This window comes from Phocoena sinus, chromosome 7 (genome assembly GCF_008692025.1).
Source record: "Phocoena sinus isolate mPhoSin1 chromosome 7, mPhoSin1.pri, whole genome shotgun sequence".
Taxonomy (NCBI): domain Eukaryota; kingdom Metazoa; phylum Chordata; class Mammalia; order Artiodactyla; family Phocoenidae; genus Phocoena; species Phocoena sinus.
Window position 1 is genome coordinate 29,660,301 of NC_045769.1, and position 12,177 is coordinate 29,672,477.

At 39.0% G+C, this 12,177-nt stretch overlaps 1 protein-coding gene across 1 annotated transcript in view; it reads left to right on the forward strand.

The window, feature by feature from the left end:
• The window catches only part of DYTN (dystrotelin), a 50,924-nt gene that overhangs the window by 7,225 nt on the left and 31,522 nt on the right, over positions 1-12,177 (forward strand). The window contains exons 2-7 of the mRNA XM_032636648.1: positions 1,581-1,655; positions 4,371-4,572; positions 6,416-6,501; positions 7,012-7,112; positions 11,423-11,494; positions 11,723-11,886. Coding sequence (XP_032492539.1) covers positions 1,581-1,655; positions 4,371-4,572; positions 6,416-6,501; positions 7,012-7,112; positions 11,423-11,494; positions 11,723-11,886 — 700 coding nt within the window. The remainder of the gene's footprint in view (positions 1-1,580; positions 1,656-4,370; positions 4,573-6,415; positions 6,502-7,011; positions 7,113-11,422; positions 11,495-11,722; positions 11,887-12,177) is intronic.

The window sequence follows — 12,177 nt, forward strand, 5'->3', positions numbered from 1 at the left end:
TTTAAGGATGTTTTCTCTCTTCCTAGATCATGTACCAGTTTTTAAAAAATCAGAATGGCTGATGAATTTTACCAATGCATTTTGAGAATCCACTGGTTCAGTAACTTTTTTCCTTCTCTTAATATATTAATTAACTGTTGAACAAATTTTAAATTCCTGAAATAAATCTTTCCATATCATGGAACATAATTCTTTAATATGTTCTTGAAAATGTTTGCTAATATATTATGTTTTATCTTTGATTTCATCTTAAATAAGATTTGTTTATTTTTTATATATCTGATTTAGATGGTATTTAGATGAGACTTCAAACTTCAGACTTTTGAGTTGCTGCTGAAACCGTCCCATATTGGACGATTTTCCTTGGCCAATTAGACCAATTTCCTTCAAAGTCTGAAATCAGAATTTAACTAGTTTCTCTCAGCAATAACAATATTTTCAATAAAACTTTATCAAATGTTGGTATTACAGTTATGTTAGCCTCCTAAAATAAACTGGGAAGTTTTCTGAGTTTTTCCAGTTTTTAGAAGAGTTGAGTAACAGGGATTCCCCTATCCCTTGAAAGTTTAAAGGAATTTGCCCGCAAAACTACCTCTGCTTATGGTTGTTTATCTTTGATGACTGTCTTTCCTCGTCAAAAAGTCTTCTATAGTAATTAGTCTTTCAACTTTTTTTTTCATATGTTTTGATCATTTCTATTTTCTATTACATATACATTTTCTATTACATATACAAATGTACAGGGCATTTGTATATTACATATACATTTTCTATTACCTAGATATGGCTCCAGAGCTTTCTCTTCTCTTCTCCTCTTCTCTTCTCCACACTGTGAAAAGGGTGAATACATACTCAGTGCGTGGTAAGTGCTCAGAAATGCTAGCCACTGATGTAGTGATGTTGGTGGTGGGTAAAAGAAGGTATATTAATAATTCTTTTCTGATTATAAAAATAACATATGCTCTTTATAGAAAATTTAGGTAATATTGACAAGTAGGAAGAAAATAACTAAGAATTCGCACACTCAAAGATATCCACTGTTAACAATCTGATGAATGACACTAGAAATTAAGCTCCACGGGGCAAGAATTTTTATCTGTTTTGTTAGTTGTTATATTTCAAGAGCCTGGAATCATGCCAGGGCTATATAGTAAGAGCTCAATAAAAATCTGCTGAATGAATGGATGGATAGTCATTTTCATAGATGCATAAATATGTGTGTACATATGACTAGAATATATTAACAAACTGAATTTATATTCTACAGATAGTTTTTTGTCTTATTGTTTCATAGGCTATTTCATTTTTATATAAAAAGTGGACAGCTTCATGGAGGAGTCTCCTCACTGGGGGATCCCTTAGTTTGGTGGGCTCAGAGGAGGCTCTCTATGGTCACCTGCAGTCTAGGATAGCGTAGTCCATTATTATTTGTTCCCAGCTAGGAAAGAGAGCTCTAGAACTTGATTTCCTCACCTGCAAAATAAAGTAGAGCTACATGCTCTCTAGGATTTCCTTCTAGGATACGGGATTTATCTAATGAGACAGTCCTTTATCTATGATATTTCATGTTCTCTTTACAGATGCTCTTAATAGTATTGAGAATTCCATTTATAGAACAGCCTTCAAATTACGATCAGTGCAAACCTTGTGCCAATGTAAGTACAGGTTCTCTTGAAACACTTGAAATAATCTGACCCTGATGTGTAATGTAAAATTCATAGAAAAACCAAAAACTCCCCCCATGTGAGTGACTGCTGGATCTAGAAGGTTGGACCTGTGCATCTACCCTACTTGTAACAGAGAAGATGGAGTGTGGAAGATACACCTGTGTGTTCCACCCACATGTAGCTTCGCTGACTGACAATAGACAATAATTCATGGATGAGGATTCTAATTCTTTAAAAAAATGTTCCTACTTGGTTTCTGCAAATTTTTTGTTTGTTTATTTCCTTTTCAGGATACCAATATTGATGCAAAATAAAATCACAAAATAAGTTAGTTTAATATAACTTGTAGATTCAAATATAAACATTTCTAAATTCCTTCTGCTACTTAAGACTTGCATTTTTAAGTTGTACCCCCATCTCTTTCTGAACCTGCAAAAGTAAGTTCAGATGAATAATCCTCAGGCCATAAAGTTTAAAAATCGCTTGAGAATTTCATGAGAACTACTCTTTTGCATTAAATTTTATCTGATTGAATGCCATGGTTTCTTTTCCTATACCGTTATCTAGGTAAAATACAGTAAAAATTTTTATCCTGTAAAATTTCTCGAAAATGAAGTGACTTGGGTCCTGGCTGTGAAAAACAACAGGCATTCATCATATCTGAAGTTACTGATTTCTAATAAGTTCTGTATTGCATTTTTAAAAAATCACTTTGTGTAATTTATGACATTTATTACAGCAGATCTAAAAAAATTGTGTTTTATATATATATAAATTGTATTTTATATATATATATATAAATTGTATTTTATATACACACACACATACACATACATATGTCAGTTTTCCTAAAGGTTGAAATTTTTTTAATATTTTGCCTCTGCCTAATAAGTTAGATAGACCAGTGGTTTTCAAACTGTGTTTCACAAAGTGGACATGGGTGTGAAGTAGGGTAAGAAAGGGCCAGCGAGGTGGGAAAAGGAAGTAGAGGCAAGTAGAGAAAACCCAAAAGGCTATCTCCTCTACCAGAACAGCTCTGTTTTGCTCTATCTTCCATATTGCATTTCTGTGAAAGTATCCTTTGAAGAAGGGATTCTTGGCTTAAATAAATTTTTTTCTAAATCACTGATATAGACAAATTACTTATATTATTCCAGAAATCAACAAAAGGCAGAAGATGCTTACTAAAAATTTACCCTCAATCATGTTATTTTCCTGGAGAATGTCTCCTATTAAAGAAAGTTAGAAGCCAATGCTCACATGAGCCTCCATCATTGTTCATATGAGCCTGAGTGAGTACAAACAGTGTAATTCGAGGGTGTACCTTTCTGAATTTTTTATTACGCCTGCATCAGAAACAGTGAATATAAATAATATGTATGGGAAATAGTAACGGTACACGAAATCAGAAGTTGAAAAGTTCTACCTATAACAGATAACCAAACAAAAATTGGAAAACAAAAGTCCCTAACACTGAGATAAACATATCGTGAGCTCCAGGCAGCAGGATCTGGAGAGCCGGAGAGCGTTCCTGCGCAAATCTGGTGGTGAGATTAATGGACACCACTATTATCTGTTTTGCTGTAATACAGAAGTCTCGGCAGAAGACGCAGCATCCTGTGTACAGCACGCCAGGCCGAGGTGATAGGTTTTGCGATTGAATAATGATAAAAGAGTTTGCAGTCTCTACCACATGCAGCCACGTTTCACAGTCACATCCCAAAACATACCCCTCACTTTCTTAGACTCTCCCTTTAAAAGCAGTATCAGAGAACAAATAAAAAATTTTATTATACGTGCTAGATTTGTGTATGTGAGGTTGATTTACGAAGTAGACAGAAGTGCAGGGTTTTATCACTTCACAGTCTGAAGCATTTTAAATGCCAGCAGCTCTTGGTGCCACTGACATCCCCATCTCAGATGGCACAAGTGGGTGTTTATTCATTTTGTCTGTCATCCTCCATCTGCAAGAAACCATAGGGTTGGTTCTATTTCATTCTTCCTTATATTTATTGCCTTGTAACATTTTTAGGAGAAGGTGATAGAAAAATATGTAAGAAATAAACCATTATTTTTTGTAAGCAACTTTGGTTTTATTAAGTGCCTTTCTGGATAATAATACTGAGGAGACCAAGATCAAAAAAATAAACATTACTAAAGCAAGGGTGAGACCTAAGGAGTCTAATTCAGGAACTGCTCTTTTATAAAGATCACTGAGTTTTTTAAGTGATGCATTTGCATTTTTATATACAATATTCCTTCTCGAGCTAGGCTGTAGACAAGAAAAAATGATATTTGAACATGAAAGATGAATTTTCTCAATCCACTTAATAAACAGTATAAAAATGTTTTTCCCAACTTTTCACCAGTGTCCTAACTTCCTCGGACAGCTATTTTCAAGTTTCTCACTTGTTTCCCTTTTAATTTCCTTTTATAAAGCCACATCCTAGAGGTTATACTGGGAATAATGTTCTAACTATGCTTTACAAACAGATGCACTTTTCCAAAATCAAATCAACTGTTAGAATAGGAACACTTGAATTATACACAAGAGAGATGTATCCAAATAGTGGCCATATGTAATTCCCTTAAAAAAACAGGTGCCGTAAAAAACAGTCTTCATTAAAGACTAGATGATGTTTACTTTTTTGAAGCCTTTTGTTCAGATCAGAGGTGATGCAGTGTTTCCTTTGTTTCCTGCAGTGGACTTGATTGACAGTTCTCTGATTCAGCATGTCCTACTACGTCAGAGTCTCTGGGAGGCAAGAGAAAGTGCTGTCTCTGTGCAGCAGCTTTTTCAGGCTCTGCAGGAGCTGTTTCAGAGAGTCAGGGTGGAAAAACCAGGACAGGTGCACCCCAGAGCTTCGGAACTCACTCTGAGCCTTCTCACAACAATGTATGACAGGTGAGGCTGAGGGGACCATGCTGTGACCTTACAGGGGGTGTTTAGTTGCCTCTGGTCATTGACCAGTTGGGGTTGTCTAATATTTGTTCAAGGCTTGATATCTAAGAAGGCTTCTTTGTTTGTTTGTTTGCCTCAAATGTATTATTCAGGAGGGGAACAAAGAAGTACATGCTTATCAACCTCACTAATATGAATGATTCATGGACAGCAAAAAGGGGGAAAATCCACATTTTCATATGGACTCATTTCCACTCTAGAGAAGCACGCACACCTTTTGCTAGGGCAATTATGCATCTATGTATATATATAAATTACACTTTTCTCTTGAGTCCCCGGTAGTATATGTCTTTGCTTATTCCTTTATAACCAGTTGTCAGTTTCTGCTTGTGGGATAAAGTTGAATAACGTGTGCATAAATGGCTAACCTATTGTTTTAGTTTGGGCTGCTATACCAAACTACCGTAGACTGGGTGACTTAAACATTTATTTCTCACAGTTCTGGAGGCTGGGAAGTCTAAGGTCAGGACACCGGCAGACAGATGGGTCTGGTGAGAACCCACTTCCTGGTACATAGAGGGCCATCTTTTGGCTGTGTCTTCACATGGTGAAAGGGGCGAGGGAGCTCTCTGGGGTCTCTTTTGTAGTAATAGCAATCCAATTCATAAGAGTTCCACCCTTGTGACCTAATCATCTTCCCAAGCCCCATCGCTAAATACCATCACATTGGGGGTTAGGATTTCAACATATGACTTGGAGAGGCACACATCAAACAGCTTACACCCTGTCAAAGGCTTGATTATGCATGCTCTAAGTCAGTGGTGTTGGGGGTGTGTGTTTGTGTGTGTGTTTACCACTTTTTTGCCCCACTTCAGTTGTGTTTATCTTACGTGGTCTTGACCCATTAGCCTTCATCCTGTAGAATGGAGTTCTAAAAGCTCACAGTAAATATAAAACATTTGGAAAGTGCAGAAAAGAGCGAAGAAGAAGAAATACCACCCCAAAGTCTGCCTCCCAAAGGCAAGCACAGTTTAACCACTCGGCAAATTCCTTACTAGTTTATTATTTATTTATTTTTGTTGTTGTACAAATAGTATATAAGCATGTTCTCAAGTTATTTTTTCATGATTTCAGTCTCCTTAAGCATTATGATTTGGGCTGTCCTTTCTTGTATCAATGCCTGCCTCTAACAATCCTCCAGCGTTTGATACATTGTATTTTGTAGGTTTGGAAATTGCACAGCCAGTGGGCACAGGGTGACGAGGCTCTAAGTGAGGGCCTGAGAACGGGGGGATTTTTTTTAATATAAATGTTTGCTCCTTCTGCCTGCCTTTTGGTCCTTGTCTCTGTTGTTTGGTTTCCCAGCTTGTGAGCCCTAAAGGAAGTGAGACTGCCTGGTCCAGGAGGACCCAGGAAGACCCAGGAAGATGCCTGTGTCTCCAGTGCCTAGGACAGTGCTTAGTACAGAGAAAGCACCCAATAAACATTTGTTGAACACATGAATGAATGAATAAATGAAGGATGAAATATTTTCATTCAATTCTTAGTTCTGTCAAATTCTAGTATAGGAAAACTGACCATGAAAAGAGTGAACTTGTAACACAGTGTCAGAAATGTCCATTCAGGGACTTCCCTGGTGGTCCAGTGGTTAAGACCCTGAGCTACCGCTGCAGGGGGCGCAGGTTCCATCCCTTGTTGGGGAGCTAAGATCCCACATGCTGCACAGTGCAGCCAAAATAAAGAAAGAAAGAAAGAAATGTCCATTCATAGTCATGGTTTTTATAAACCACTTCACCAAGAATAACCCTGCCTTCCCCATTCGTATCTCTGTTTTGTTGCCATGCAGCTCGGGAACGGGTTTTCTCAAGCTTGGACCTGCAGCCGCCGCCCTGATTGCCCTCTCAGGGGATAGTCCTCTTACAAAATACAGAGGTAACATATGTAGGAGTTTTGAATGCCTGAAGTGCGGTGACCACCAAATCTCTCCAACACGTTATCAGCTTCACTCACTCCTGTATTCCCGCCACACTGCTCTGGTTCGACAAGTACTCAGCAAGACTTAGAATTTTTCAAGATGTTGATTTATGCTTTCTAACTATTCATAATTTGGTTATCCTTGATATTTATTTGTATAGGGATTATTCAGACACCAGTAGTTATTATTCCCTTAAAGACAGACTCTGCTCACATCGCCATTTACCAACCTTGTGGTCTTTGTCATTGATGTGCTAGATTACCAAAAAGTTGAAACGTGAATGGGTCTTCATTAGTTATCAAATTATTTAGTTTGGGAAGCCTTCAAAACAGCAAGCAAATAACCAAGAATTATAACTTTCACCTTTATAGCCACAAATAAACTGTTTAGAATTCAAAGCACATATTCTTCAAAGATATATAGCAAGTATTCAGTTTAAAGATTTCTTTCCCCCCTTATGTGTCTAGCTCTTTTTCAGCTCTATGCAGAAAATAACAGGGGAGGTTATAATTCTGGAGGACGCATGACTCGAAGGATTTTGAGAAACCTACTAACAGATCTACAACAGGTAAATCTCTAATACTTAAGAATTCTAAATTTGTTCCAGTTATATTAGTCACATTTATTATTAAAGGATCTGATTTTTACAGTGTCAGTTCTACCTTAATATAGCTCTCCATGCAACCTCTCTCCTCTTTACCTGGTATTATCTGAATATAGGCTGATCTATTGCAATTGCTTCCTAACTGGTTTGCCCAACGCAATCCTCTCCTCTCTGCAACTCTTCCTCCACACAGCAGCCAGTGACTCTTCCAAAATGTAAATGTAAATGCCTAAAATTCTTCGTTGGCCATATTCTGTCATAGAATAAAACCTGAACTCAGCATCACAGGCAAAGCTTTCATGATTTGACTCAATCCTTCTCTTTTCAGAAAGAGGTAAATCATGATACTTATACAAATATAAAATGAACATGTATTCAAAATTTTATTTAATTTGTTAATTAGAAGAGGGCTCCAGTAAGTTACAACTAATTGAAAGAAATAACCAAAGAACAGACAAGCTGATAGATTAAGAATGTTACAATGAATTTGCAGGTGGACCCAAGACTGACTTTGGGCTGAAGGGGAGGGTTGTCCCTCAACCAGGACAGAATTTATTTGTATGTCTATAGATCAGAATTATTTGCATTGTGATCAGTTGTCTACAAGTTAACATTAATGTCTACAAAATTATAAAATAGCTTAGTCAAAGACAGTGATGCATATCTCTATAGGTTCAGATAATCCCCATTGAAACAATATCCAGTGGTTTCTTTTGCGTATTCCACAGTGTTTAAGTTTTCCTTCCATCATTGTCACTCTTGCGTACCAAAATTGTTATTGTACCTGACATGCACCAAGATCTCCATGCCTGACTTGTGCAGGTGCAATCTGTCTGCAACACCACCGCCTCTCCTTTCACTTGACAAATACTGTTTGTCTTTCAAGATCACTCAAATATCAGTCACCTCCTCACTGAAAGCTCCTTTAACTCTTGTACATAATTTTGTTATAGCACTTGTCAAATGTTGTTGCAATTATGTCCTAGGTATATGCTTTTCCCACTAGGCTGCTTCTCAAGGGCAAGAATTTTATCTCATTTATCTTTATGGCTTGAAAAATTCTTGATACTAAAGCCTTCAACGGTGCTTAATGGAAACATAGATGAAATGCAACCCCAAATACTCAAATAGTTGCTTTCCATCATTTCCTATTCTTTAAGAATGTGCAAATGTAGTGTTGTTTTTATCCATACTAGGCAAGGGAATTAACCTCCTTAAAGTAAATATGTTTCTTAAATATTAAAATGATGTAAAATCATGTAAACAAGCAAGATCTTCTGCAAATGGGTTAAGCAGGCTCTGGATTATCTTGTGTACAGTGGTCACTGTCCTCCTGTATCTTTTACCCCTATTTCAAGGATGTGTCTATTCTTCTTCAAGCCTCTGTAAAATCCCCAAACTAGGTTTTCCTCACTGTGAAGCCATAGTAATTTTCTGTCATTTTTCCGCTGGGTCTGGACTGTAGGGGAGAAAAAAGTTTCTTTTTCCTTGAAACATCTTAAGTTCTGTGACTGGGACCCTATGTATTGGACTGGCAAAAGACAGAATTAACAAGAGAAAAACAAACCAAAGTTTAAATGTGTATGGTGCATACACATGGGAACACCCAGTGATGAGTAACTCAAAGAGGTGGATGGAACTCAGGCTTGTAAATTATTTTACACTAAACAAAGGGAAGGGGGCTCTGGGCTTCTGGGTCGGGGGAGGCAAGTTATGAGAAAGTGACTGGGAAATAGATGGTGAACAAGGGTTGTTTAGTAAGGTTTGTTATGCAGATTTAAGTCTGTGAGTTTTCCATTAATAAGTGTTGTTAAGAGTCCTCCTCTTCCTGATGGGGAGAGGGAGACACTATTGGTAAAAAGAAATTTCCTTTATAAATGTAAATTTCCTTTACAAAAGGAAAAGCTGTGCCCTGTTTTTATAGCTTTTTCTGCATCTACTGGTTCTCAATGGCCTTTAGTTCAAAACAATACGTATGCCAAGGGCTCGTATTTGGGGGTGACCTATTCTGGTACCCTTCAGAGCCGAGGATTCTGAACTGGGGATAATTATGTTACAAGTGGGAGTGGGTAAGGAAAGAGCTTATCAGACAGGGAATATGATTTAGAAAAACCTATCCAAAATTACCTTTGCTTTGATTTGGCCTTAATAGTAATAGTTTATGTTCATATTGATTGTAATAATTAGTATTTAATGTACTCTGTAAATTCCAAAGAATATGTAAGATGTTCATATTTTTTAAGTGGAGCGATGATTTTTTTTTTTAATTCCTAAGGTTCAAACATCGTATGTAGTTATTTAAGAGCCGCTCTGGTGGTTGCTGCAGCACATGGGCCCTGTTTTCTGCTGACTCCAGGCATGTTTAGGAGCTACTTCCCCATCAATCCCAACATCTTAGGACTCAAGCTGCGGGGAGCCTGGGAGACTGGGAAAATCTGTCCATCCTTTTGTGCAACCAGGCTTGTTACACTAAGGTGTTGAGGTGGATGTAATGAAAGAAGATGGACGGAGGGGTATTTTCCTCCTCCTGAAATCCTGTGCTGTTTCCTCACTACTACAGCCGGCCCCAGGCTCGCTCCCCATCCAAGAGGCCCTAAAAATCTGCCCTTGTTTCAGGCTCAACTGAGGTCAATGAGCTGCCGCATGGCAGCTCCTGCAGCGCTGTCTCCCCTCCAATGCATTAGTAGGCTTCTGAGAAAGCTGTTAGGAAGGTGGAGATTTGCACGGCAAATTATCATCCCATTTACTACCATTAAGAACACTGAGATGGGTTCCCACAGAAAACTCCAGGCCCTACCGTGTAATCCCAACTCCTCACGCAAGAATCATCATTATCATTTCAAGTGGTGTTCTGCCTGTGCTGGCATGCTATCCAGCCACACTGCGTCCTTCCGTAGAACACCTGCAAGAAATTAGTCCAATGGGCAATTCATCCACAAAATCTTTGTGCACACACTTAACAGCCAAAAGTGTAGGTTAGAACCCACCACAGAAGTGAATTTTCTTTTGACTGGTGTCAGAATCACAGAGCTGGTAAGTGGGTCCTATCTGATCCACATTCCTTATTTTACAAATGAGGCTAAACCCCTTTCTCAAGGCTCAAGGACGCCATCCAAATAAGTGCTCCAGTTAGCTCATCAGCACTCTCAGGCCAAAGTATGGTTAGTGAGTTATTTTTTCAGACAAAAGCCAAATAAGGCATAGTACTTATTCAGCTGGTGATGGGGTTATTATCAATTTAAAGTACAAGCCATCTTGTCAGGATTACGCAAATGTTTGTTGACTTCTGTCTGGCTAATTGTCAGCAAAGTGGCTCTAAGTGCCACTTTCCTGATTAGAAGAATGTTTATTCGAGTTGATGGACTCAGCAGGGGGGTCTTTGAAATTACTTCTGAGCTTGGGAGCAACGCCTGCTGACAGACTGTGCTGTAGAAGACATCAGATGTGAAACTGGGACCCACAACCAAATGGGCATAAATGGAGGTGACAGGTACATGTATCTGTGCATATAGATAATGTCAGGGCCAAGTCCCTGGCCATCTCGGCAGTCACAAGGGGTTCTCGGTCCCTTAGTTAAACTCCTTAATGGGACTGATTGAAAGATGGAAACCATTGAGTGGGGTAGTATAAACCAAGCCATTGGAATCCACATCAGGACTGGGTGTGACAAAGCTTTGGGAGAACCCCTCAACAGAGTCAGGAGTCTTAGAGTGAGATCTCAATTCTGCAGCTAACTTGCATTTGTTTGTTTGTTTTCTTGCTTGTCTGTTGTACCTTGGACAAAATACCAGATCTCAATTACTCCTTGCTTTAAACAAGGATAATGACTGCCCTACCTCAGAAATTGGGATTTGTGAAAATGAGACGACATGAAAGTGTTTGAAAAGGTTTCCTTAAAACTGCCCTGAACTTTGATACAGTATCGTCGTTACTTGTAATTCATAGGTGCACAAGGGCAAAGAACGATTAAATATTTGACTGGGGTCAAAAGAAGAGAAACAATGCGAGCCCTCCCTGTATTTCCCCCACTGCCAGACTTTCTTCTCACTCCTCCTCCCAGCTCCACTTCTTCCCACTTGTTCATTCATTATCTCTATTCAAACACTGCACAACACCCACACATGTCTTGTTTGCCTAGACTGAGACGGCTCATCCAGCCTCAGACACCAGATACTGTGACGCCATGGCCGTAAGCGCCACCGCTCAGGCATGACTGGTGGCCACCTATTTCTCCATTTCTTGATCGCTGACGTGGGGTTTCTTGCCTCTTGTAGATCCCGACTGTCATGGGGGAAAGTCGAGCTCTGTGCTCTGTGGAGAGTGCTACACGCAGCTGTTTCCAAGGGGTGAGTGCCATTCACATGTCCCTTGGACCTGGGGGGCAGACGCCACTGCTGACCCATTTAAATCACAGACCTACTACTCTGCACCGCATCCTAGACAACCTAATTTGCCCCGACTTCGGGTGTGGTAAACTTCTTAAGCACAGCCTACAGAAACAGAGCCAGAAGAGAAGATGAAAATACATTTTCATTCTGCCTAGAAACACATCTGAGTGTGCCATCGTTTTTCAGGTGCTGAGCTCAGCAATTAAAGAAGAGAAATTCCTATCTTGGTTACAATCTGAGCCTCCCATCCTCCTGTGGCTCCCGACCTGCTACCGACTGTCAGCCACTGAAATGGTCACTCATCCTGTTCGATGTCGAATCTGCAGGAACTTCCCCATCACAGGACTGAGGTAGAGTCATTCGTCACTATTACATGGACCGTCACTCTCCAAACGGGTCTGGAGTTGGAGCTGCATCTCTCCAGATTATTTTTTTGTGGTCCTTCTCACACATCTAGAACTCAGTTGATTTTGGGGGGTCAGTAATTTCCTGTATGAGTGATCCTGCTTATAATACATTTTATTTTACCTTCTATAATTAATGGAATGTTAAGTTCTATTGACACATACTCTGACCGCTAGATGTTTTTGTTCCTTAAGGGGAAATTTTTTTGTCTTTTGTTACCAAAAAATGCTGTTAAA